We start from the raw sequence: 27,975 nt of genomic DNA, 5'->3' as shown, positions 1-27,975 counted from the left end.
TTGAAAATATATATATTATATAGTTTTTGGAAATTTTTTTATATATAATATATTATTATTATTTTATTATTATTATTATTTGTTTTATTTTATCTTATTAATTTTATTTCATTTTCGGTCCAGGTCCAACTCCAAGTCCAGCAAAGGTGTGGGTTGTCCAACCGGGTACCCAAGTTAGGGTTTCGATATTTAGTCAGGCTCCACGCAAGCAACATGTGTGGCGACCACGCGCCCAAACGGCCAACAATTTCCGACCGAAATCTCCAGGACTGAACCATCTCGGGGTTATCGATTAACCAACAACCATGATCCCATCCCGTTCGGGACCCAAAACAGCCAACACCGGGACTATAAAAAGCCCCCCCGGTGAGGCCAAACGAAGGACATCAACAGTGAGGCCAAACAAACAATGATCCAATGCGAAAAACAAAACAACACAACAATCGGTAAGAGCAACCAACCACATCAAGATCAAACCAGAACGAACAGAGGAAAAACCAAACCAAAAACAACCACAATAGTCAAACACCGAAGCAAAACCAAGCGACAACACACACAAAAATACAGAAAAAAACAGCAATAACAAGCGCAACCACTCGCAAAAAAGGAAGGAGAAGCGTCGGTGGCCGGAAGGTAAAGAGCCGCCAAACCAAGGTAAAAAAAACCGAAAGGTCTTTCTTAGATCTACATCGGTAGGGTTAGATTTTGGGTTTTATGGCCTTGGATATGAGTTTATGAGGGTGAGAGGATTCACTTGGGTGGTTTTGATTTTTTTCACAGCGGTCGGAGCGGCAGATTGGCCACCGAGGCGGTGGTCGACCATTCCCTCCGGTAGAAGTTTTCTAGAGAGAGACGAGAGAGAAATTTCATTTCCCTCCCTTAGAGAGAGAATGAAAAATGGAAAATGAGAGATATGAGGGCATTTAGGCCGATTATGGGATATAAATATCATCCCCAAAACTACGTCATTTTGGGAGGGACCTCTGATTAATTATGTGAATGGGTTAATATCATCTTAAGTCCCTCTTCTTGTGTCATTTCATGTTTTAGTCATTTAATGAAATTCTGCTTTATTTCATTTTGAGCATTTATTTTTCAGTACTTTTATTTTAGTCCCGTTTTACTTATGTTGTTATTTCTGTTAATATTTAACTTTGGGCAAAATATTTTTTATTATTCCAATTTAGTCATTGATGTAGTGTGGTATGTATTTTTATGATATTTTGATTTTGGTCATATATTTATAATTATCTCATTTTAATCGTTGTTCTGATTTATTCATATTTATTTATTAGGTTTTTTTCTCTTTTTGAAATTTAACTTTTTTTACTATTTTTATTATTTCCATATTATTTTATTTATTTCCTTGGAAATTTATTTTCTTCATTGTTTCTTCCTTTATTTTTCTTTAAATTTGATTTTATTATCCTTTTAAAAAAGGCTTTTTCTTATTTTATTTATTTATTTATTTTTATTGTTGCAATCTAACGTTCTTTTTGACCATTTTTAGAGGAATTCCAACTAATCAAAGGTAAGTAATTTGAATCGGGTTTTTAAATTTTAATTTTAATTTTTGCAATTAAGACAGCTGACAAATTAATTGGTACCAAAAGAGTAGTACAAGGGTGTTAATCATTCCTTGACTGTAACCGACTCCCGAACCTGACACATTTATTGTAAAATGCAGATCAGATAAGATAGTGTCCGATCCACCTAAATGTTTTTAAAATGATCGGTGGCGACTCTAACGTGTTCTATTTAAATCGAAACCCAATTCCAGACCCAACCGAAAGACGGCCGCGACAATTATGGTCACTGAAAATTTTAGTCACTTGAGGTGTGCAGTAGATATTGTAGTCTGTAAATTTAAATGCTACCATGGCATCACTTCAGCCCTGAAATCAACTCTTGAAGGAGGCAAAGGTGCAAACAACACTTCCTTCATGTTACTTATTAGTCCTTTGTCATATGGATTCGGACCGCCCTCGTATCGGTTCGAAATTTCTCGTATGCGGTCTGCATTCATCAAACAAAGATTCAAGGAAAGGTAATAAACCAGTTAATTGAGGTAAAAAACACAGATTACCTGATTGATTGCAGTTAAATAGGAATGGAAGATAGTGAGGCAACCTAGGAACCAAATGGCAGCAAAGTTGAACAATACCGATGCGACTGTCTCAGGGAACCTCTATTTGTAACTACCGGACCGGACCACGTTCCCAACCTCAGGTTTGGGGGACCGAAACGCACAGTTTAAAGGTGTGTCGATGCCGCTTTTTTAAAGTTTATATACTATACTAATAATTAGGGGTGAATAAAACTCATATTCATTAATATTTTTTTATTAAATGTAAACCTAGTATTCATCAATTATGTGGATTTTAGATGGTGGAGACTACGTGTAAGGACGAACGCATGGTTTTATATTAAGAGTTTAAATTTAAACTTTTAAAATTTTAGAGAATAAATTTGAATTTATAAAATTTCAATGGATGAAAATAAATTTTAATAAAAATTTAAAATATATAATGATTTTAAATTTTCAAAGCCAATTGTCCTCGTCCATCCCTCAATCTATCCCTGACCACATGTTTGCAATGGTGGGTGGATTCATATTATCAAATGGCTCTGGTTGATATCATCATCAATGCTGCCATATTTATGGAGCGACAATTAGGGATGGACATGGGTCGAGTTAAGTCGGAATTTTGGTTCATCCGATCCGACCCGAGAACAAAGAATCTTTCACCTGAAAGCCGACCTAATCTGACCAAACCAAGATTTCACCCGACCTGACCCGAAATAAAAAAAAATATTATTTTTATTTAATAAAAACAGTGACTTAATTGAAAAAAATAATATATATAAGGGTATTATTATAATTATTCCTAAATATATAAGATAAAATTATATAATTTTCCGGGTCGGGTCGAATACTTTTCACCCTAAACCGAACCCGGCTCAAACCCAATTTTTTTTACAAACCCGACCCGATCGGATCAGAACCCGTCGGGTTCGGATCCCATACCCATCCCTAATCCGGATTATGTTTTGTTTAGACAATTATGGAATGCAGGATTTTTCATGTTAAGTCCTCATCTCAAGTAAAACTACTGCACCAACACTCGGAGCAACTCTAATCCGGCACCGGAAGAAACCTCGTGTGTGTACCGGGTGCATGAAATCCGGTCCCGTCCTCTCTCAAAAGTGAGCCACATATTTCTTCTGCAAATGATTTTTGTAACGTCCTCAACTCGTTTCGGAAATCAAATCCAAAATATTAGACCACTGAAGTGATTCTACAAACCAAGACTTAAAAATATACAATTTACTTAAAAATCAAAATCCAATAATGTCACTATAAAAAAATAAACATTTATAAGAGGCAGAGCTCCTTTATTTGAAAACCAAAATACTTAAATAAACAATTTACAAGAGACTCGAATAAAATTATAATCTCTACATGCTCATTCAAGTCCTTATCGTTGTACTCTAATACCCCACGAAGACTTTGATGACATCGTTGTCTAATTATGATCCTCGAAACCTGAACCTATATAGATAATGAGTTTATGTGTAAGTTTAGTCTAGGTTTAGTTGAAAAATAGCTTTTATATTATAGAATTTGGGTAAATTAATTTTTTAGCCACTGAAGCTTTAGGGTAAAATCCAGTTTTAGGCCCCTTTTCATAAATTCTGAATTATATATTTACCTCTCTATTTTTTATCCTTTGATTTTAGTGCCTAAGTGTAGTCATTTTCCATTGTTTGTACACTCGAGATGCTATTTTCAAAACTTTTAATTTAGCCCCATGTGTATTTATATGGGCTTACTTCGCTGCTAGTACCTAAAATATCAGTATTTACACTCCATGATATGATCTCTGACTAAGTTAAGCTTTTAACTCTGACTTTTCCTATCCTTTCATTTTGGCCATCATGTTGTTTTCTTTTTTCATGTACATTTATGTATTTATTTATGTTGTATTTTTTTATGTGATTGGAGGACCGATTACAGGAGTTTAACCCTTTATTCATTTGTTTAGAGCCATGTGTGCTCAATTTATGTATATCTTATGAGTCTTTATTATGTCATATGTCGTTTCTCCATGGTCAAGGGGCGGACCTGAGTGGTGCCCTGGGTATTCCAGGCAACCCCTCAAAATTATTCTCCAACAACAAGTCCATGTAGAAACCCTCAAAATTAATACAAGTGTCACCCCTCAAAAGTGCCACCCCTGGGGATCTTGCAACCCCTGAATTTTTGTCATGTGTTCGCCCTGTCCATGGTAATATGTGCATGAGTGTATGTATATATATTTGTTGTTTGGTGGACACGAGTCACACGTATTATATATTATGACACATGTAAGGTGGTAACGTTCTTGCTAAGCATATTTGTCTTATCATTTTGTGGGTTTTATTTATTCTACATGGTAATAACTTTCCTTCGTATGTTTTAACATTTTTTATTCTGATGATATCTTGTTCGAATACCATTGCATAACTCGTATGATATCCTTATGTGCATAACTTGACCAAATTACATAATTGGATTAAGGGTAATACCCTTTTAATTTAAAATTATTTGAATGGCTTATCTTAACTCACTTAGAGTCGTTTTCGACGATTTTAAATTAAAAGTGTATCCCATTATTGACATTTAAAAAACGGTTCGTCGCCTTAAAATTTGGGAATGAAATAAAAATAAATATTCAGTTATTTAAATTTTTCGAGAAAAGGTTGTTAGACCTTATCTAAGATATGGTCTTGATATTTTTAAATAATCGAATATTATTTATCTTTCTAAAAGGCTTGGTAATTTTAATTTAATCTGTTTTGGTGCATTTGAATGCTATAATAGAATTATAATATTTCTTTATTTTGATTAAAATAAGAATTAACTGCCTCGAGTTAGGTATTTGTTTCTTCTCAATAGGAAATAACTTAATATTATTATATTTCTTTGTAAAATTCAATCTTTGTTGTGTTATGGATCAAAAGTCAAATTAAAATCGAATTTGTAAATTTCATTGCAAAAACATTAATTAATCGACTAGGTACTGATTTAGGGCGTTGTGGGGGTGTTAATCATTCCTCACGCGTAATCGACTCTCGAACTCAAATTTTGGTAACGCAAACATCAACTTGTTGTTTTAATTAAAAAATTACAAAACGGTTTTGGATGTCCAATCACACCCTAATCAAATATTGGTGGCGACTCCTCGAATCATACGTTTTTATTTTTAAAGGAATCCCAATTTTTTTCAAAACGAGAGTTTTTTTTAAATCGCATTTATTTTTTAATTAAAAATCAATCACAAATAGATAAATTAAAAATTGTGTGGTTTTAAAATCTCACTTTTTAAAGAAAAACCGTTTCGACAATGATATGTTGACAACTATATGAATTGACAATTAACATTAAAATTGATCCTGCCACCGATCAATAACATTAATGTTGGTGTCGCTGTTGATCAACAACATTAAAATTAATGTCGTCGCTGATCAACAAAGGAGGAAAAAAATTAATTACTCAATTCTCTAATTGCTCTTATTTTGATTATTATGTTGTTAAAATAATTAACAATGTCACAATGTTATGATAAGTAATACCAAAATGATGTGGGTTGGATCCTAAAAAAATAAATTTAAACAGATAATGACATAATTTTAGTTTAAATAGAAAGTTATTTTTTCTCTATCATTTTTCTATATATTTTTTCTATCGATTCGATAGGGTCAATTTTTTTTTTAAAAAATCGGGTTCAGATCGGGTCAGCTTGATTTTTTTAAGGGAATGAGGCGGGTCGGGTTGAGAGTGAAAATACTCCAACCTGATCCGTAGATAATATTATAATTTCTTTAAAAGATTGTTATTGTTTTAATTAACTCCTTATTTTATACCGGATCAGATGAGATAAGATTTATACTCTTAAAATTCGGGTCGAGTTGAAGTCAGGTGAAAAATATATATTTTTCGGGTCGGATTGAGTGAGAGATTTATAATTTTCAGACCGGGATATATTCAAGTGGAAGATACATATTTTTTCGAATGAGGTCGGATTAACCAACGATCTGACCCAACCTGACCCGTTGCCATCCCTAGTACCCTCAACTGTTGACCCTCATGCCGCCAACTCCGTCGTGTTCTTACCATCATCGTATTCATTGGTTGTTTAATTTGAGTTTGTGTTGAGTTCTACATGACTGTGATTAATGCAAACCAAAGACCCATCACAAAAAATATAAATGACCTGAAATCTTGAGATGCCGAGATGGATACCGGTGGACTCATACAAGCCACAAGGTTTGCCTTGCATGTTTTTCACGACTTCAACGTTGACAGATCATCCTTATTTTCAACCTAAAACCAGATTTTTCCCCTTCTTTTCGTTTTGACTCATTAAGAATCGAGTCCTTTCGAATTATTTATCGAGCTTTGACCGAATCGATCACGAATAAGGTTTACATACATAAGGACTTGAACCTGAGAACTTGCTTAAACGATATCAAGCTGCTTACCACTTGAACTAACCCATGTTGATCTCGTATATAATATTATATTGAGACATTAATAAACCTTATTTCTAAAACATTAGGCATTAAATATTAGAAATTTAGAACTAGAGAGATGTGAAACACGTTCTAAAAGTTTATCATACACAGAGCCTTGTACCCATTTTCTTGACTTGGTTAAGCCTATTATTTTCGTCCACTAACGTCAAAATCAATCATGAGTTAAAAATAATTTTGAAATGAATATATATATATATATATATATATAATTTTCATTTATAGATAATTATAAATACAATTTTAGAGTGAAAAATTTAATAAAATAAATAATTAACACAAAAAATTTAAAATTTTAGAAAAATATTTATTCACCTTAAAAATAGTATTTACACCCTTAATGTTAAACAACGTTTTATTAACTGAGCTGGTTCAAGTGATAAGTAATTGATATCGCTTAAGCAAAGTCTCAGGCACTATTCCTTGTGCATGCAGAAAATCTCCGTTAGGAGACTCAATCACCAAAATTAGGTGTGCGACCTAGATCGGTCCAGATTAATCAGGATGAAACTTTAGAATTAGAGGGAGAAAAAAACATTTTTTGACCATCTTGTAATAATAAAAAAATCTTTAATTAATTATTTATAAATATAGAAATATTATAATTAAATTCGATATCTATATTTTAAACCAGACTAGACTTTAACAAAAAATAAAGTACGTTAATCTATGTAGGGACGAACATATATTTTTTATAAGAGGTGTATATTTAACTAATTATATTAAAAATTTAAGAGTGTGAAATTACTAAATTTTAGGGATTGTGAAATTAAATTATCAATAGAAAATATAAAAAATACATAGATTATATAAGAATTTAAAATTTCTACGGGACTCGACCTATAAGCATTAAATGATTTAGTATAATGTTTAATTAGCCTAATTAATTGTTTTTTAATACTATAATTAATTTTGGAATGGTATAATTTAAGTCTATAAATACCAAAGTATTTAGCGCTCCCTTTCTCTCAAATTATTATCCTCTGTTCCACACCATGTTGTACTATTACATTATTTTGGTCATAAACCATTTGAAATTGGCCTGGAACTTGTTGTTTAACCATTGCTTGTTCCCCAACATTCACACCATGCAGCCATTTCCACGGGTCCCTTCCGTTAATGCCGACTGGTCTGGTGTCGTTCGATACGACGGCGGCTCCGACAAAGACGAGGAAGTTACCTGTGCCGTCTGCCTTTGCGAAATCGAAGAAGACGACGAGATGAGAGAGTTGAGATGTGGCCATCTCTTTCACAAGGACTGCTTGGATAGATGGCTCGGTTATAGCTATTCTTCGACTTGTCCCGTTTGTCGTACGTCGTTAATGGGTAAACTAGTTGCCGGCGTCGAAGTTCTGGTGTTTAACTGTTTCTGGTTCGACTCCGACCATCGCCGTGATAACTGGTGGCTGCGCTAAGCTTAGCTGAAACTTCCACTTCGAAGTCCCTCCATTAGCTTTTAGTCGGAGAAGCATTATTAGTACTAGTACACGTCAATAAATGTGGCCAAGCTAGAAATCCCCACAAATATTACTTTTATTCAATAAAAATAGAATTTAATTGAAAATAATAATATATATAGGGATAATATTACAATTATTTTATTATAAGGTAAAATTATATTTTTTAGGTCGAGTTGGGTTGAGTATTTTTACCCTAAACCCAAATTGACTCGAGCATAACCTCTGAAAAACCTCGACCCGATCTGAATTCAATTCATTTTAAAAAAATCTAACCCAATCGGGTCGAGTCAGAACCCGTCGGGTTCGGATACCATGCACATCCCTAATTGTAGCATTGAACTTTAACATTTGATTTAGTTATACCACTGAATCGTTAAGTCATTAACGGCACCATAATAATATTTTTAATTTTAAATAATCAAAATCTAAAATTTTACATTTTGTCATAAAGCGTTTCAAGTTCAAACATTTATTGAAGGTATCCTAAAAGAAGTCCATCGTTTTAAACTAAAGGGTTTTTTAGGTTTAAATCGAATTCATTTATGATACTAAAATAATTTATACTTATCCAAACTTGTAATCGAATTAATCTAAACTCAATTTTAATATGAATAATAAGAAAAATTATAATCGATAAATTCTAATTTAATCCGATTTAATAACAGTTGAGCTGTTCTCGAAATCACAACCAACATGGGATGGGACAAACTTTATAATAATATTTGTTGGACCAGATCTAGGTTTGATATAGAAAAAAGAATTCGTCCAATAATATTATATAACTTAAAAGTATATCGTGACATATATTTTTGGTAAATTAGACTTTATATTAAAATATATTTATTGTTGTACCTTATATGTGTTGGCAACATCTTTCGTAAGAAAACAGCATATAGATGGCAAAACACGAGAAAGAAGACAACATAGGTATAAAAAATAAGTGGTCGCAAAGGAATCGACAATATTTTGATCAAATCTAAAGTACACTGTATCTGTCGGGTTAATCTCAATAATTGCAGTGTAACATAAGCGTTACAGTACACCACAATTCCGACCTTTCAAAAAATCTCGAAGGATCTCATCGTCATAATACAAGATCCAAGAAATGTAAAAATTAATAATAAAAGTTAGTGTACATAAAGTGAACAAATTTAATTAAATTTTAGTAAGTTAAAAAATAATATTTACCGCATGTTGATCGGCGATATCGATTCTCATTCGTATATCTTTTTTAGTTACACTTGATAACTTTGTCTCAGTAATTTTATGTGGTCGGCTAAATAATATAAAAGGTCAAAATTTAAAAAAAGTTACAAAATGAATTTAAAATTTCAATAAAAAAATAATGGTAAAAATTTACCTTACGACGAGAGGAAACTCAACAAAGGTTGTTGTGATTGGCAGAAAAAACGGGAATCGGTACCACGCACAAGATTGTAGAAGGACTAGACAACTCGTTACATCCGCTTTTTGACCAGTTCGATGATTGTAACCTTGCAAAATTTATGGTATAAAAAAGCCAAAATCGCCAAACCCCAACAAATATTGCAACACACGGTAAAATTCTGCAATATCGAAAGATGTTGAATGTGCTTCAAATTACCAAATTTATCCGGTAACAATATCCCTCCAATCAATTGGAGCAGATACGCTCGGCGACAAAAATCACATTTTCCTCGGTAGATTCGTTCGTCACATTAAATTTAGACTTGAAACAGGTGATTCGTATCTGGTATCCCTCTAAGATCTCTGACGGTGGTATCTTTTCCAAAACTTCGTGAACAATTCTGAATCGGTCAAACTGTTGTGCCTCACTACTGTCGCACCATTAACCGAAACATCGAGTTGGTAAGCGACATCTTCCAACGTAATTGTCGCTTCACTACTCCGAAAATGGAAAGTATGCATCTCCAGCCTCCAACGTTCAATAAGAGCCGTAATCAATGTCGGGTTCACCTTAAAACCACGCAAAAATGTCGCTGGATACAGCCCTAATTGTTGCAAATATATAATAATCCGTTGAGGCTAATCTCAGAGATTCATTCCTCTTTGACGAACACTCTGTTTTTCATCCGACCGAGATCGAGCGAAGAAATATGAACATCGTCCAGTCGTAACATTTCATCGCGGGTAGACATTTTCAAAAATTTTGAATATTTTTCGAATTTTTTTTCTAAACAAAACACAATAAAAAAAATCTAAACCCAAAACCCTATTTATAATCCCAAATCCAACGGCCTTAAACAACTAATTTTACAAAAATCCCATCAAACTTGTCACCTCGAGGTGACGAATTTTATGATGACCGTTGCAATCTATCCGTTCTACAACGACTAAAAACGACTACTCTTTCAAAAATTCAAGGTAAACTCGTCACCTTTTATAAGTTTTTTCCCTTTAAATTTTGAAATTATTTTGTGAAATAAAAAAAATAAATTTCTAAAGGGACTTGGCCCACATAATTGGAATTATTAAAAAATATTTTCAGTAAAACTCGTCACATCACGTGATGAAATCGTGTTTAACTACATATCATATCATAGATTGCAAATTAAACTTTTGTTCGGCCTATTGGGCAAATAAAATTTCCGTATGGAGTATTGGGCAAAAAAACCAATGTATATACGCCCGGCCTAAACTAATGTAATCATATGATAAGAAATATTAAAAGGGTATGTATAAAATAAATGGTTTTTTACACGAGTAATAAATCAATTAATAAACCTTTCTCTTATATGTATCCTATAAATTATACTTTGTATAATAACAATATAAATAATCATAATTATATGTATAAATTATATGTAAATATTTTATAATAATTATCGGATAATCATAATTTTTCCTATAGAATTACATAAATAATCATTCCCACTTGTTTCTAACGACATGAGTGTGCTTGAAATCATATGTCAATGCCAAACTCTCGTCCATCCTTCTCAACACAAACCTCTCCACCAACACATAGCACCCAAATTGATTCCACACACCATTTCCCTCCATTTTCTCCTCTCTTTTAACCCTTTCATCCCCACCATTCCACCCGAACCGTTCTTCTTCCGACTTCATTTTCTCAATGATGGCCAAACTTAACCCGACACCGGCTGTCGAACCCCCGAACCACATCGTTCCGTCGACCGTTTCTCGATCGTCTAGCGTAATCTCACTTGACATCCCGTTAACCCTAATCACTTCCCTTTCGACTCTCGTGTCGATGACAACCCTATTGTCTTTGTTATAGTCATTGTTGCATGCAAAGACTTGTTCCCATCTTTGCTCTAGTGACATTTTGTAATACATGGAGTTAGTCATCTGGTCTTTTGGTGTTCCATCTTTGATGAATATGAAGGGACAGTACCATTTTCCGACGACAACAGGTTGCGAACTCTTGCAGGACAACGGGAAATCGAATTGCGGTAGCTGGGCTCGGAGGGTGGCATCGAGCCCCGGTGCTTCGCCAAAGGTGAAATTACGAGGAGTGGAGGTGCACGCTTGCCAGCCTTTTCTTTTTAAGAATCCTGGAGGGACACCATCCGGTGAAACTGACTTGGCGAAGAAGCTACCCCGTCTCCTCCGGCAGATCTCGAATTGTTGGTGCATGTCGTGGTGGTCCGCTGGCTGCGGCTCGATGTCGGGATAACACAGGCAGAAACAACATGTGACGGCGTCTTCCTTTGTTGAATTTGTGAATGCTTCACTGCATAACCAAATCAAAAACCAAAAAGAAAAGAAAAAGCATTGCATTGATTAAAATGAAAAAAAGCGTAAACTATGTATTTGGTCATCCCTAAACTATTATTCTTTTGTTTTGTTCGCCCACAATTAAAATATCAATGTTGATATCGATATTTCATTATAAGGTAATATCACGTCAGTATTAAAAGTAATTAAAAAAATATCAAATCAATATCATTGTTTATTTTTAACTACGACCTATGATGACTAAAATGTAATATTAAATATGATTTTGAAAATAATATTACGAATGAATTGTTGATAATAGAAGGTACCCTTTATGTCTTCCTCGAGGCTGTAACGCGTAGTACCGATTGGAAGACAACGGCTGACCGAGGACCGGAATGAACGTCACTTTGTACCGGTGAGCGTGTCGATGTTTACCTGCGCCGGTGCTATAACGAACCTCTATGTTCTTGTTTTGAGGGAAAGGTAAGTCGTCTAGCTCGTGGCTTTTGCACAACCCGAAACAACATGTTGGCTCGTCCTCTTCGTCTAGGATTACCAGCACGCCGGAGTTCGGACCCTCCGGCGGCGGCGACGAGAGTAACGACGGAGACTGCTTATACATAGAAAAAGGCCTCGTTACATACATCTTTACGATTCTGCAGCACGGATCTGAACTTCTTTGTAATCTGCTTTGCGATCTCTTTATCGGAATTTATGATCTTGTCCTTGAAGATGAGTGTTTTTATAAGAGAGATATGCCTTGAACTATTCGTTTTGACCAACGAAATGGTCACGATGATTGGAATTTAAAAGTCAAATTGCGTATTTGTATTAGCTTAAGTGCACTTTCGGGGAAGTTTTAATGTTTCTTTTTCACGTAAGGTACAAAGTTTTACTTGATTAATCTAAACCGATTCGGGTCGATATTTGGTTTTGATGGACAAGTCTCTAACGGGAATTTTTTGTATACAAAATGATTTAAATCTGAGATTTTATTTAAACAAAATTAAATTATTTATTACTTGAATCAATTCTATTGTTGAATTTTTAATATCCCATTCATTTGTTAATATATTATAAAGATTTACATCATAAATAAATACTTAAAATATATTTTACTTTTTATTTAACATTTTAAATATCTTTTGATCAAATTAAATATTTAAATTATTTTTTAACCAAATAAGTAATTAAAATATTTTTAATTTAGATTAGTTAATACTAGAAATGTACAAATAAATGCATTTATCATTTCCTGGAACTTTCCTTATTAATAACCCATTGACGCGTAGTAAGTATACATGTGCACGGCAGCGGGGACGAAGCCGCGTTGGAAAGGGCTTATCCTGACAATTGGTAAAATTGCAATCTTGGTCCTCCTAAAATAATAACCAAAGGCTATGCCTGTACTATTACTATATCCATAGGAGTATTTGTTTTATGAAAAAGACTAAAATTGAAATGCCCCAAAAATTTAGACAATGACCAAAATAAAAAAATTTGGAAAGTTTGATGGTCAAAGTAGAAAATTGGAAAAAAGTTTAGGGAATTAAGTGATAATTTCCTAAAAAGAATTTTATTCCATAAATAGATGGTTTACTCTTGAGAGTGGAGTTTTATAGAAATCATATTTTTGGATTTGGAATTTTTAGTAAAGAAAAACTAGAAAGGGTTAAAGCCGATAAGGAATCGGTAATTTGGATCGAGTTGGAATTTTACGAAAAATTGAAGGATGTTATAAAATGGTTGGAAATATTATTTTAATATTTTGGATCAGAGAAATTTGGTTTGAAAATATGCAATTTTTCAGATTTAATCGAAACAGTGGAATTTAGTGACTAAAACGCAAAATTTGAAAATTCAAGGAGAATTTCGGAATTAATAGTTTAAATAATCAGCTTTGACTTTGAAATATGATAAGGATGAGTTGTCATGGTTTTATGATAATTAAGAATATTCATTAAGGGTGATTTTGTCTTATCCAATTAAATGAATATTTTATTCATTTAAGTGGAATTTAAGGTAAATTAAGATGAGATGTCTCTACATTTCAACAAAATTTGATCATCTTCTTCTCCAAAACCAGACGTGAGCTTCTTCCAAGGTAAGATCAATTTTTAATTTCATTTTCAAGCAATTTTCTTAGGATTTTGGGTATGCTAAAGATAGAAAATTATTATATGGGAAAAAGGCTATCATTTGGTACCAATATTACATGATAATCTTGTTGGTTGTTCAAGTTCATCTTGAGTTGATAAAATGGGGTTCTTGTGTTTTATGGGTTTTGAAGAGTTAAGTGATTTTAAAGAATTGGTTGTAAGAAATGATGAAGAACCTAAGGATGAAGTTAAAGAAAACAGTTTGGATTTTGATTATGTCAAAAGGTTCGAAAATTCACCAGAAAATATATAAAAATAATTTGAAGGTTATTTTTATATATTGTGTTCATATATGGATCTAGTTTTGTTTAAAACAAACGGGGATCAATTTCAAGTTGTATACAAATATATATGAATTTTTAACTGAGGAAAGGTCAGAAAAGTCGGACAGCAGAATTCTGTACAAAACAGATTCTGTTGCTGAACTTTGAAAATTCACCATAAATTGTACAGAATGAATTAGAAGGATTTATTTATATGGATAGATTCGTATTCGAGTCTAGTTTTTAACGGAAGAAATGGAATTGAATTCAAGTGTCTATATCAATACAGAATAATGATTCTTTAAGGGTAGTGTGAGTTGTCTGAATTTTGGAAATTTATGGGTTGTTGTGTAAGAGTTGTATAATTGATGTACTATGCTTGGAATTTTTGTTTGAGAATTGAAATGAGTGTTAAATGTGAAATTGATTATTTTGGGAAGATTGAAATGATTGGTGATTTAAGTACAACAATTGCACAGTTGGGATACTTAAATGTATTTATGCTTTTGTAAAAGCATTTGAATGGAAATAATTTCAATGTTGGAATTATTGGTATTAAGAATTTAAGTGGTAAAATGGTGAAGACCATTTTGAGTAAATTGGAAAAGTTGGTTCCAATGTTATAAGGAATTATTAAGAGTTGAATATTTTGTTAGATGATGATTTTCAAATATAGTATGGAGATATGGTGGAATGTATTTATGTTAGTAAAATACTAACATATGGATTATTATGAATTTCTGATTTATATAGATCGTGTTTGATTTCTGATCGAAACAAATCAAATAGAAAAGGGTATACTATGGAACAATAGTGAGGCTCATATATTTTGAAAGACATAAAGTGTCAAGGTGAGTGCAATACATGCATGAAATTATACATGGATGTTTTATACATCATCGGGAATACTTGCGATAAGTCGACCTTGTTTATATCGGCATGATTTTATATCATTTTTTTATAAATTGACATTGATATGTCAGAGTATGAAATTAAAATGCATTGATCACTGATTTTTGCATATGATGTAATCATGAACATATATGATTTTTACCATGAATATTATTTCGGGTATGAACTGCCCAATGTTAACAATATGATAATATACTTTGCCATGGATGGATCAAATAAAATAGACTGTATGCTCAAGTCAGTTATTGAGGGACAGGGTATAGTTGGCATGCCATAGAGTCCAGCAGCAGGCTGCATATTCGGGAATACACTAAAGGATACCTAGTGTATATGGTGGGCACGACCTTATGTGTCATATTCGGGACTGTACTTAAGGATACCTAGTACAGATGGTGGACACGACCTTATGTGTCATACTCGGGATAGCACTACGGTGCTTATATTTGACTCGTGTACCCAGGGTCCTCATGGTTGTATATTGGGCTATTGTCTATTGTTTATGGTTATTTTCTATGGTATATGGTTATGGAATAATGGCAAGTATATTGATAAAATAAGCTTATGAGCTTATGGAATTTAAATGGTAAGTATTTTGGTAAAATAAGCTTACGAGCTTATGGGATAAATGGTAAAAGATTTTATACTATTTTGATCATGGTAAAAATGATTTTATGGAAATTCGATTTTTGACATTGAAAATCATGCATGAATTGTATTGCACTGTTAAATGTTTTAATTGCCTCACTAAGTTTATACTTAGCATGTGATGATTTTCACGCGTAGGTAAAAAGCAAAGAATAAGAATAAAGAATTCAGAACGACATCAAGCATCGAGAGATATATTTCAATATCAGTAAGACATCCTACGATGGAATTTGATTTTAGATAGTGGCATGTAATTTGGAAATGTTTAATTTAAATGTTGTATAAATTTTTGGGAATTTTTATAGTGATGAAAAATTAATTTTTATGAGTTTTATATGTAAATTTTCGAAAGTTACTATAGCAAGAACAGTAACCACGAATTATAAATTTTTTTCAGATTGTTAAAGGGGCACCGATTCCCCTGCTACAGGGAATCAATTCCCCCACTGTTCACTATTCACTATTCATAAATAAAATTATTTTGAATTAAATTGTTATAACGAAACGTAATTTTTTATGATATGATATTTTTATAATATCATTTACTATTTTAAGAAAATAAATTTTTAATCGCTTAATAATTTGAAATGGTTTTAGAAAATACGTGTGACATCTATAATCTGTATAGGTATAATTATACGGGTTATGGATGTTACAAAAATAACGTAAGAATTTTACTTATTCCTCATCTTTGAGTATATTTTAATACATGAATTAGTAATAAATTAATTTTATTTTATAGTTTTTAGTCATAAGTATTACTTAGTTTGAACAACTGAATGAATAATTATTTTATTTTAAATAAGTATAAATTTTTACTTAAATTTTCATTCATATATCTAATATCAAGTTTAGATTTGTACTATAATTTTCCTTAAGTACCAAAAATATTATTATACTCAAGGATGGACATCAAATTCGGATTTAATAGGTTTTGATTTGATCATATACGGCCATTTTTTGGATATTTAGGTTTGGGTAAAAAATTTTAAGGACTGGTTTAAATAGGATCGATTTTGGGTTTAGGATAAAATTTTATGATTTGACCCAACTAAGATAATAGTATAATTATCTTTTATATATTCAGAGATAATTACCATAATATTATTCTTTTTATATATTTTCTTAATTAGATTCTTATTTACCAAACAAAAAAGAAAAATTATATTACCGAATTAGGTCGGATGTGAACTTTTATATCAAAAATTAATTCAAATAAAATATTTCTAAATTCGAATCGAATCACGTGGCAAATGAAAGAATATAACTCATCCCCAATTATACTCACACCCAACCACTAGAAAGTTTTTATTTTACTCATCTAATTTTGAAGCAATAACAAAATAATCATTCATCTAATCATGTTTGTTTTTTTTAGTCAAACACTATTAATTGATTGATAAATAGATGACATGATACTTTTTAAAATTATAATAATAATTTATTTTTATACAATATATTTATTTTCTCTATTATGGGAAAATAACCCTAAACATTTTACATATATATAAATTTAATCTACATTCTAAAAAAATAAAAAAAATTACTTAAAGTACAATATCCCCTTTTAATGGTCACAAATATTTAATTATTTTTTAAATAAAAGTAGCTAATTTTTAAAATATAAAATATTTAAAATTATAATAAAAGTTTATAATTAAAATCGTAAACTAAACATATAATTAGAATATTCTCTTACAACAATTAAGAGAAGAAACTAGCCACATAAGGAGTATATAATGAAAATGTAAAAAACACATAAAAAAATCTCGAACAAAAGGTAGATATAAACAAATCTAATTATGAAAAACGAATCACAACATAAGATTAAACTACTAAAAAACCATTAAAAACATAAATCAAAACAAAACATCGTAAGAAAACTATATGCGATTGTAAATTGTACACAAGAAAACGTAACACCAAAATAATCTTAAAATTTATCCCACCAAATAAAGGATTGCACGTATAATCATTCCCATTTGTTTCTAACAACATGAGTATGTTTGAAATCATATGTCAACACCAAACTCCCATCCATTCTCCTCAACACATACCTCTCCACCAACACATAACCCCCAAATTTATACCACACACCATTTCTCTCCATTTTCTCAACCCTTTTCACCCTTTCATCCCCACCATTCCACCCGAACCTTTCTTCGTCCGACTTCATTTTCTCAACGACGGCCAAACTCAGCCCGACACCAGCCGTCGAACCCCCGAACCACATCGTCCCGTTAACTGTTTCTCGACTGTCTAGTGTAATCTCCCTCGACATCCCGCCAACCCTAACCACTTCCCTTTCGACTCTCACGTCGACGACAACAGTATTGTCACCGTTACGGTCATTATCGCATGTAAAAACTTGCTCCCATCGCTGCTCGAGTGTCATCTCGTAGTACATCGATTTGGCCATCTGGTCTTTTGGGGTTCCATCATTGATGAACATGAAGAGACAGTACCATTTTCCGACGACAACCGGTTGGGAGGTTTTGCAAGACAACGGGAAATCGAATGGCGGTAGCCGGGATCGGAGGGCTTCGTCGAGCCCCGGCGCTTCACCTAAGTTGAAACTACGTGGAGTTGTGAACCTTGCTGTCCAACCTTTTCTTTTTAAGAATCCAGGAGGGACACCATCCGGTGCTACTGATTTGGCAACGAAGCCGACGCTCCAACTCTTGTTTTTGCTGATCTCGAATTGTTGGTATATGTCGTGGTGGTCGGCCGGCTGTCGTTTTCTGTCGGGAAAGCACCGGCAGAAACAGCAAGTGAAGGCATCTTCCTCGGATGAATTTGTGAACGCTTCACTGCATAATGAAAAACCATTAAAACGAATCCATGCATGAACGGGACTGAGCTCCGATCAACGAAAAATAAAACAAAAACTTACCCTTTATGGCTACCACGAGGCTGTAACGCATAGTACCGGTTGGAGGACAATGGCTGACCGAGAACCGGAATGAACGCCACCTGATCAATAAGAACGGTCTGACCGGCCGAGAAGACGAGCTCCATGTCCTTGTTTTGAGGGAAAGGCAAGTCATCTAGGTAGCTGCTTTTGCACGTTCCGAAACAGCACGTCGGCTCAGCTTCTTCGTCGAGAATTACCAGTACGCCGGAGTTCGGACCCTCCGGCGGCGGCGATGAGAGTAGTGAAGGAGACTGCTTGTACATAGAAAGTGGCCTTGTTACATACATCTTCGAAATCTCTAAGGTTTCACCGGGAAAAAATGATTGTATATTAACTGTTTACGATCTGGTTCTTGACGATGAGCATTTTTATAAGGGAGATTACGCGTTGAGTTCAAATAATTAAGCTGCCAGCCTTGAAATTTCTATAAGTTTGACGCTTTGAAACTTCCTTTTTGATCAACATGTTGCTTAGAGGAAGCCATTTTCATTTAACACGATGATGACTGAAAGTGAAATGTCGTAATATATATAATTCGTGGAAGTTTAATCCAAAAGAAAAAAAAGTAAACCTGTATTTAGTCACTGAACTATTAATATAATTTTATTTTAACCCATTATTACTAAAAATTAATATTTATAGTGATGTGTCCTCATAAGATAAAGTCACGTCATCATTTAAAACAAAATAAAAATCGTGACAACAACATTTTATTTATTTTTTAATTGTAGTTTATCAAAATAAATCTAAAATATAACATTAAGTATAATTTGAAAAAAGTTGATAAGTGACCAAAATTAAATTAAAATGATAGTTGAATGACTAAATACGTAATATACCCCAGAAATAAAAATCATTTGATTTGTGGATGTTAAAGGAGCATATATCTTTCACTCCAACGTCGATTTCGTTAAAACAGAAGACAAAATTAGAATGAGGGTAAAGTACATTTGTGGTCTCCCGATTATGATGGGATGATACCCTATTATTAAAAGTTATAAAATAGTCCTCTAATTATAGAATATTGTTCTGTTGAATCCCTTGAATATTAAAAGTTATAAAATGATCACCCATTATTCACTATGTTCTAAATTCGTCCCTTCTACTTATGATATAATTTCCATAATAATTACTGATTTGGTAAATCGTCTAAGAATATATTTTCATAAATAAGAGGGGATTTTCCTTACCAAACTCTTTCATTCAAGCACCTATAAATTAATCCTTTATCCAACATGTTTTTCAACATAACGAACACACCAAGAAATCATGAAGAAGTCAATTGCCATCCACATGCTTTGCCTTGTTCTTTTGCTAGCTTTATTCTCTCCTTCTCTTTCCCAAGGAATCTTCTTTTACTTAAATTAATTCAATCGATCGAAGTCACTTTGATTAATAAAATTTGGTGGTTTTTGCAGGTGCCCAATATTGCCCGATTGAGGCAACAATTGATGGACCGCCATGCGGCGAAAATGGCAAGTGGGATTGTCTTCAGTTGATGATTCAGAGGTTTGGAGCTGCATCGAATCCCAACACATGTTCTTGTACCACTTTGCCAAATGTGCAACGCACCTGCGATTGCATTAAGCTTTGCTAAAACTAGATTAGTGCTTGTAATACTTCTCTTAGACGTATGCTTTGCTCTACTTTGGGTAGTTTAGAATAATATTAATAATTCATTTTCTTTTTAATTATCATCTCGAATACTTTTTATTCGTGTCTAAATTCATTAATCATTAAATTGACCGGCAAATACCATTATTTGTGTTCTTAAAACAAATGATGTGTTTGAGAACAAGAATTGGTCACCAGGGGAATGTTTTAATAAGTAACAACATTTTTTTAATAGTATGGGTAACGAAATTGAGAAAATTAAAAAATTGATTTGAATGGAATTATATGGTTTAATTTATTTGGTTTCTTATTTTGTGGTTCAGTTTTGATTCAGTTTAAAATTAATTTTTTACAATTTGATTAGGTTTTGAATTGTTCATATGAAAATCGTTTGTTCGAAATTAAACTGGATTAGAAAAAAATTATTCCAAACAAATTCATTTAATAAATGACAAACTTAAATAAACGAGGGTAAAGTACACAAATGGTCCATCGATTATAGGGTGTTGCTTTGTTGGGTACTTTAACTATTAAAAGTTACAAAATATTTTCTCAATTAAAGGATGTTGTTTTGTTGAGTCCCCATACTATTCAAAGTTACAAAATGGTCACTTCACTATTTATTATGTTCAAAATTCATCATTTTCTGTTAAAAAATTGACGATAATATGAGCTGGATATTAATATGTTGTCTGAGATATGATAGTCATTTTAGGTTATGAGATCATATTTTATCATATCTCAGATAGCAAATTAATGTTAAGCTCATATTGTCATCAATTTTTTAACAGAAAATGACGAATTTGGAACATAATGAATAGTCGTGGGACTTAATAAAGCAACATTCTATAGTTAGGGGACCATTTTCTAACTTTTGATAGTTGAAGGACTTAACAAAGCAACACCCAATAGTTAGGGGACTATTTTGTAACTTTTGATAGTCAAGAAACTCAATAAAATAATACTATATAGTCGAATGATCATTTGTGGACTTTACCCAATAAATAAAATCGTAGAATATTTTTTATACAAATATAAATTTGTATATTTGCTGGTGGTTTAAGCTTTAAGTTTGTTTATTTGGACGTTGAATTTGAAAAATACTAAATAGTCAATAATCATAAAATTAAATCGAACCGAAAATCGTGGTTTTTATGCTTTTTTTTTTCTTCTATTTTGGTTTCAACTTTTAGAAAATTGAAAATTTTCATTTTTATTAGAAAATCGAACTGTATTGAACTGAATACACCCTTGTACAGAGTGATTACAAGACAATTTTTGTTCAGAATCTTTATTAATCATTAACAACATGCACATACAATGTAGATGCAACTGTTTGAATCAAAAACATTTAAGAAAAATAACACTGCCTCAATTACTAAGTGTACTCGATGAATTCTTATATTATTAAATTTAAAATAAAATTAAATATCGTAACTAATTAATTTCATTTAAATAGATGAATTTAACAATTTTTGAAATTAAAAAAAAGCAGTTGGGAAATAAACTAAAAACTCTTCAAATAATAAAAGGTTCCCAAAAATCGACTCCGTTATAAAAAAAACAAAATAATAAATAATAAAATTACTGGAGTATCCCTAGAAAACGGAAGGGTTAACGAAAACCCTTACACGTCTACCTTATATAAATTGGACCCCTCCAAGTGCTCAAAATCATTCTTCATAATTTGCTCGAATCGAAGACGTGAGAAGCTCTCCGAAAACCTTCCATAATATTCCGTAGCCTTTTCCTCTATTTGCTTTCGTCACTAATAAAACGAATCGATGATAATGTTCTTTGAATACAAGAGAATCATCGATTCTTTTTCTTGATTTTCACATGATTTTTATTGGTTCTATTTTCGCGTTTGTTTTTAGGATCTGAGCGGAGGTTGATCATCGAGGTTTGTATCACCGGTTGAACCTGGCATTCTTATTTTTGAATCGTGAGTATCGGTTTCCGATCTTTTTATGATGCAATTTATGATTCGTTTATTGTTGCTGGTGTTATTGTGTAGGAGATGATAATATTCAATGCTATGTGATTTGCTTTTATGAAATAAAAAAATTAGTATAGGTTGAATTTAAAGTAACGATATCCTACTTTTATCTGGATGAATAAGATCATTATATTTTGTTCTTATGCGTCTTGAACTCTCTATTATTTTTATATTATTAATTTTAAAGAATTTTGGAAGAAAGGCAATCGTTTTATATTTTTGGTTAATTTTTGTGATATCTGAGCTCGTGGCGTGATTATGCTTTGATTTTCAAGATATCTGCATATATTATATATATTGTTTCATGATTTCCTATATGCTCGAAATCATGTATTACTTCATGATTTTCTCGATGCTTGAATGCATATATTATTCAGGATTATCATTATTTTTGAAGTCTGATTGTTTCTGTGAAAGAATTGATTTCTTGATTTCGCCTTTTTTTAATTTTCATGTTGAATCTAATTAATGATCTTTTTGTTCATGGTAATTTAGGTGTGACTGAATGATCCATGGAGTCTAGAAGTGGGAAAAAGAAGTCTAGTAGTAGTACGGCCTTAGTGTACGAAGCTCCTCTCGGTTACATCACTGAAGACGTCCGACCAAACGGCGGTATCAAGAAGTTCAGTTCTGCTGCTTACTCCAACGTAAGTACTCGGCCTAACTTCGAATTTTTCCGATCATGAAGAAGGCAATTGGATTTCAATGGCGTGAATTGTTTTATGCTGATCTTTTGTTTTTCTTGTTTTGCAGTGCGCTCGCAAGCCATCCTGATATTCCTTTCTGAAGATTGCCCTTATTGACCACTGTTAGTGATCTATTTACTTTTATTTGCTTTTACTAGTTAGTTATTAGATTTATTTCTCTGGCCATCTTCCTCCTCCACTCTCCTTGTGACTGCTTCCTTCGCAAACGTGATTCTGAGAAACTCTGCTGCTGCTATTGTCCTACATTGACTTCACGCATTGGCCGTATCTGCTATCGGATTCGAAGGTTATGAAAAGAGGCTCGAGATTTCCTTCTTTGAGCCTGATTCTGTTATTGACGTCAAACTAAAGGGTCTTCGATCTTTGTCAAGAGTGCAGTTGGATGAGATTCTAACCCCAGCTGAGTGCACCATTGTTTCTTCGCTATCGAATGAACTTGTGGACTCCTACGTCCTTTCTGAGTCGAGCCTCTTCGTCTATCCTTACAAGATTATCATCAAAACCTGTGGTACAACGAAGCTACTTTTAGCAATCCCACATATCTTGAAGTTGGCTGTTTGCCTTTCGCTTACCGTGAAATCTGTTCGGTTTACTCGTTGAAGTTTTATCTTCCCTGCTGCTCAGCCGTATCCACACCGGTACTTCACTGAAGAAGTTTCGATCCTTGATAGCTATTTCGGGAAGCTTGGTGCCTGTAGCAGGGCTTATGTGATGGGTGGGAGCGATGAAAAACAGAAATGGCACTTTTACTCTGCCTCAGCTGAATCTGTTAACAACACCAATGCTTCATGACTGGCTTGGACACCGAAATGGCTTCAGTTTTCTTCAAAGATCACTCGAGCTCGGCTGCTTCGATGACCATTACTTCTGGCATAAGGAACATCCTTCCGGACTCTGATATATGCGATTTCGAGTTCGAACCCTGCGGTTACTCAATGAATTCAATCGAAGCCGATGCCATTTCGACCATTCACGTTGCACCCGAAGATGGGTTTAGCTACACAAGCTTTGAATACGTCGGCTATGATCTGAATAAACTGAACCTGAACCAGTTGGTGGACATGGTTCTGTTGCTGTTCACGTTGATGGCGAAGCCGGTCCCTCTCTCGAGAAAATATGTTCGCTGAATATTGAAGGATACCATTGCGGGGAGAGGAGCATCGAAGAGCTCGGTACTGGGGGTTCCATCATTTACCAGAAGTTCAAAGCCATTGGTATTTGTGGATCACCTAGATCAACTCTGAGATGCCGCTGGGAAGAGGAAGAAGAACTATTAATAACGGCTTAATTCCCATAATACAGTATTACCCTTGCTTATAATAACTAAGTAAATTGCTTCTCAAGGCACTGCCTGGTGAGAGCATGGGCGTTTTCGTATTTGACCGAGTCTTTTGCTATGCTGTGGCAAACGGAAACTTGTTACTGCCGTCTGTAGGCAGACTATGGGAGCTTCTCCTCACGCTTTTATATAATATGAAATAAATATGGATATTTGAGTATAATATTCTTATGTTCACAATGTGTATTTGTACTCGAACTCGTCTCGATTATTATCGATTTTGCACGGGCAATTTTTCGGTGTTGACTGGGAAATTATTTTGATTAGAGAGTGGATGGGATATTGCTTGTTGGGGGAGATTCAAGTTATCGAAAGGGACAAGGTGGCTAACTTTGACGAGTGTTGACAAAGGAGAATTAAAAGAGGTTATGAAAATGAAGCCTTTCTAATTGATATCCATGTCTTAGGATCTGATATGTCGGCCATAGAAATGCATGAAAAAGAAGTTTTGTTATTGAGCAACAATTGATATCCATAGAGCATATAAGAGATGTTAAGCACGAATTAAACGATCTCGAATTGTTATTATTCTTCGAGGTTATGGGTTTAAGCATCAAGAAAACTAAGAACATGAGAGCGTTCAATATCAAATGATCGAGAATTATCTTTGAACATATATTGTCTTGTATTTATTCCATATTAATAAAAAAAATAAGTAATCGATAATGTTAATCGAGTCTTGGTATTGCATCAGGTTCCCTCCTTTTCAGTGTTGTATTGAATCACTACTTTAAAGTTCACCCAGCACTGCACCAATGTTTTTACATTTGCCGACCATTAGCGTCTGAACACCGGAGGAATCGAAATTGCTGTTTGTCTATGCCGGCTGACATGGTGGTGTTGATCGACATGCTTTGATCAACAGGCTTTTAAGAATGGAGGTAACTCCTTGAAAAAGCACACAATGCCTTTTGACCACTTTGGTTTTTGAATGTTCAAAGTTGCCTTTAAGTTCGGACCATATTGTCACCACCCCCAATGTGTCATGATCTAAAATTATGTTACACTAGATGTTATTGAACTATGTTTAAGTAATTATTTCAGTTACTGAACTTCTGAAAGATACAAAATGGTCATTAAAATTGATCGAATGTTATAAAATGATCACTAATGCATTATAGTAATCGTAAAAGATTAATTTTAAGGATCAATTTGTAACAATTTGATAAAAATTAATCATCATTTTGTTATCGCTCGATAATTTAATGATCGTTTAATTTTTTGAAAGTTTAGTAACCAAAACGACCATTAGAACATAGTTTAATAATCTCTAATTTATATCCGGATTTGAATTGAGTTAGGTTGGGTCAAATTTGGATTTAGGATAATTACAATAATGCTCTCTCTATAATTTTTAATTAATCCCTATTTTAGTGTGTGTATGTGTGTCAGGTCGGGTGCAAGTGTTTTTTTATCTCATAAATTCAATCGGATCTAAGTTCAAATGGAACCTCCCTAAATCTGAATCAAATAAGTGACAGGTGGAGAATATAATCCTTGAATCATATTTAAGTAATTAAAAGTCTAATCTGACCTGACCCGACCTGACCGTACCCTTCCTACTCACACATTTACTTAAATCACTTCAAATACAAAGCTAATGGATCAATTCATAATCCAAACAGGGATCCTTTCAGACAACGAAATTTGTAACCTTCTCTTTTTTAGTTTGAAGCAACGTCTTCCTTTTCTTTTCTTTTTTTAAGAGAAACACTAAATCGCATTAAATAAATAGTACACAATGATCATCAATATAATATATTATTTTATTAAGTCTCTTGATTATTAAAAAATTATAAAATAGTCATTCAACTATAAGAGTTATTTTGTTGAGTCTCTTCGACTATTAAAAGTTATAAAATAGTCACTCGACTATTCATTATGTTCAACCTCGTCCTTTTCCATTAAAAAAATTAATGATCGTTTGAGTTAGACGTTAACATATTAACTAAATATGATAGTTGTTTGAAATTACGAGATTAAATTTTATTATATCTCAGTCAGTAAGTTAACATACAACTCAAACTATCGTCAAATTTTAACGAAAAAAGACGAGTTTGGAACATAATAATAGACGGTTGACCATTTTATAACTTTTAATAGTCAATAGACTCAATAAAACAATTCCCTATAATTAAAAGATCATTTTATAACTTTTAATAATCGGACAACACTCGATATCGGATGATTATTTATATACTCTACCCTAAAATTTTAACAAAGTTGCTTCACAATTCGAAGTTTCCAATTCATTGTCGACAGTTGTGTTCCACATCTGATAAATCACCATTCTCCACCACAGTTTTTGGCGCAAGTGGTGACAGTTCCACTTTCACTGTTTTTGTCTGCGAAATCAAAGTTGGATAAATAAATTCGACAACAACTCCACTTTAGATATAATCAGAATCCATACAACTACTAGGTGAGATAAATACCCACCAGGTGCAGTACTTCTAGGATTCTGTCTGAGAGTGGATTTTTTTTTTAATAACGTAGTAATTTCCAAAGTCAGTTCTATAAGACAATCTGGGTTCAAAGAACTACCACGTTGTCTCTCGTTTTTTTCAGATTTTCAGCCAGCGCGGTTACAATATAACACTCTTTAGTATTATATAGATTTAAGATCGTTAAATAATAAAAATATATGGTTAAGACTGATTCTTTTTTTACGTTAAATATCTTTATATTTCTTACTTTTAATCTTATTATTTATTTTCACTCATATAACGATCTTAAATCTAAGTAAAAAATATATATATATATATATATATATATATATATATATGTATGTATATGTATGTATATGTAATTGCTTTATGAGTGAATTATTTTTGTCTGCTTTTGATGCTGCCATTTGATTCTTTTCCTAATGCATCTAAAACAGGTTCAATCAAATTATTGCAAACAGTGGTTCTTTCAACAAGACAGCCTCCCTGTAAAGAAATAAAACAGAAAAAAAGGTTTGGGTTAATCTCTTTCATGTCCCCAAACTATCTTTCATATTTTAAATTGGTATTTAAATTTTAAAATATTCTAATTACGTTTATAAAGTATCTTAATTTATCGTCAATCCTATCCTTTCATCAACGTATTATCAGAGACAGAGGCCACTAAGAGTTTTGAGAGAGCATGTGCATCTAAATCTTATGGTATGATGACAATTTAGACAATTTTCAATTTAAATATGTATACCTTCAATATTTGTTCGGTTTAAATACTTCGTATGTCCTTATGAAATTTACCCCCTCAAGATTTATGTATGTACAACTTCGTTGTTCACTCGTCACACCCTGCTGCAATGGCTGTGACATTTTCTTTCCCATTTTTCTTAACAACTTTCCTAGCAACCAAACAAGAGGTGGGATATAACAAATCCTTTTTTTTTCTTTTTAAGGAATGTTGGTGTAGCAGATGGCCGTTGCTTTCATTCACAGTTCTTTACATTAGGTGGTATTAATATATATAAAAAAGGGGTCATATCTGCACTACGTAAAGAGAAAAAGCTTGAGTTGCGTGCGAGGTATCCTAAGCTTTTAGGGGCACTTTTTGTTAAGGGCATTTGTTCTATTGCCCCCCAAATTTTCAATGGAAAAATACTAGTAAATATTGAGGGTTGATTCAACTAGGAACGGTTTTGTGTACTGGTCGTATGTAATATCTGAATTTATCATGTTTAAAAAGGGAAAAATCTTATCGATATTCT

At 32.9% G+C, this 27,975-nt stretch overlaps 3 protein-coding genes, 2 long non-coding RNA genes and 1 pseudogene across 5 annotated transcripts; 4 read left to right on the top strand and 2 right to left on the bottom strand.

The window, feature by feature from the left end:
- Positions 1-1,308: 1,308 nt before the first annotated feature.
- LOC120145560 lies at positions 1,309-19,011 on the bottom strand. The gene is made up of 4 exons (XM_039159391.1): positions 18,593-19,011; positions 17,661-18,509; positions 11,818-11,830; positions 1,309-1,340 (listed from the first exon to the last, which is right to left on the bottom strand). Exons 1-2 carry the CDS (start codon positions 18,898-18,900, stop codon positions 17,672-17,674), a joined length of 1,146 nt encoding a protein of 381 aa, XP_039015322.1. The 5' UTR covers positions 18,901-19,011; the 3' UTR covers positions 1,309-1,340; positions 11,818-11,830; positions 17,661-17,671.
- On the top strand, positions 7,665-7,991 carry LOC120145608 (RING-H2 finger protein ATL13-like). The gene has a single exon (XM_039159421.1). It carries the CDS (start codon positions 7,665-7,667, stop codon positions 7,989-7,991), a length of 327 nt encoding a protein of 108 aa, XP_039015352.1.
- LOC120145559 lies at positions 10,882-26,734 on the bottom strand. The gene is made up of 3 exons (XM_039159390.1): positions 26,724-26,734; positions 12,047-12,376; positions 10,882-11,733 (listed from the first exon to the last, which is right to left on the bottom strand). Exons 2-3 carry the CDS (start codon positions 12,364-12,366, stop codon positions 10,902-10,904), a joined length of 1,152 nt encoding a protein of 383 aa, XP_039015321.1. The 5' UTR covers positions 12,367-12,376; positions 26,724-26,734; the 3' UTR covers positions 10,882-10,901.
- Positions 13,767-14,995, top strand: LOC120145563. The gene is made up of 2 exons (XR_005518142.1): positions 13,767-13,824; positions 14,896-14,995. It is a non-coding gene; the product is annotated as an uncharacterized LOC120145563 (long non-coding RNA).
- LOC120145562 lies at positions 21,913-22,748 on the top strand. The gene is made up of 3 exons (XR_005518141.1): positions 21,913-21,966; positions 22,105-22,172; positions 22,722-22,748. It is a non-coding gene; the product is annotated as an uncharacterized LOC120145562 (long non-coding RNA).
- Positions 23,183-24,364, top strand: LOC120145561 (annotated as a pseudogene).
- Positions 26,735-27,975: the final 1,241 nt, after the last annotated feature.

The sequence above is a fragment of the Hibiscus syriacus genome, unplaced genomic scaffold (genome assembly GCF_006381635.1).
Source record: "Hibiscus syriacus cultivar Baekdansim isolate YM2019G1 unplaced genomic scaffold, ASM638163v2 tig00110893_pilon, whole genome shotgun sequence".
NCBI classification, from domain to species: domain Eukaryota; kingdom Viridiplantae; phylum Streptophyta; class Magnoliopsida; order Malvales; family Malvaceae; genus Hibiscus; species Hibiscus syriacus.
This window is presented reverse-complemented; position numbering and strand designations above follow the sequence as displayed.